We start from the raw sequence: 582 nt of genomic DNA on the forward strand, positions 1-582 counted from the left end.
GGAGCAGTTTTGTCAGCTCAACAAGAACCACGACGGAGGCAGAGCTGAAGGGGATCCTCTGGTCCACTTTGCAGAGGGTGAGGAGGGGAGCATGGGAGCCATAGATGGCTACAGACACCACCAGCATCAGAGCCCACAGCCCCCTCCGGAGCACCCGGCCTGCAGAGCCAGCAGCGTTACCGACCATCACCATTTTCAGGCAGCAGCCAGCAGGGGCAAACTGCTCTGCGTGCAGGCAGGCCAGACAGACTCGCACCCTAGAACATTCAAGAAGAGACCAGATGCCACGAATTTAATGAGCCTGATTGAACAGGGTGTTACCTGCCGAGAGAGTGGGTTTGTCTCTGTTAGGAAGCGAACTACAAGGCTCCCCAGGAAGCCACACAGAGCGTGTCCCTAGGGCAAAGCACGTGCTGGGTGGGAGGGCAGACAGGTGGTGACATGTCACAGGGCAGCCCTTCAGTCCTCGGGGAAGGAGGTGAGAAGAAGAAGCAGCTGGCAAACTGTTGGCCACCGAGGCATCCAAGCTGGTGTGGGTTAGAGTGTCGGTGCTGCCACGCTGCTCTGCCCAGCCCCGCTGCC

At 59.3% G+C, this 582-nt stretch overlaps 1 protein-coding gene across 1 annotated transcript in view; it reads right to left on the bottom strand.

The window, feature by feature from the left end:
* Window positions 1–193, bottom strand: part of SLC35A4 (solute carrier family 35, member A4) — a 953-nt gene extending 760 nt beyond the window's left edge. Inside the window, 1 exon segment of the mRNA XM_010008283.1 lies at window positions 1–193. This exon segment is cut by the window's left edge and continues 2 nt beyond it. Within this exon segment, the coding sequence (XP_010006585.1) occupies window positions 1–193 (193 nt within the window).
* Window positions 194–582: the final 389 nt, after the last annotated feature.

The sequence above is a fragment of the Chaetura pelagica genome, unplaced genomic scaffold, assembly GCF_000747805.2.
Source record: "Chaetura pelagica isolate M959 unplaced genomic scaffold, ChaPel_1.0 scaffold172, whole genome shotgun sequence".
In the NCBI taxonomy this organism is placed as follows: Eukaryota; Metazoa; Chordata; class Aves; order Apodiformes; family Apodidae; genus Chaetura; species Chaetura pelagica.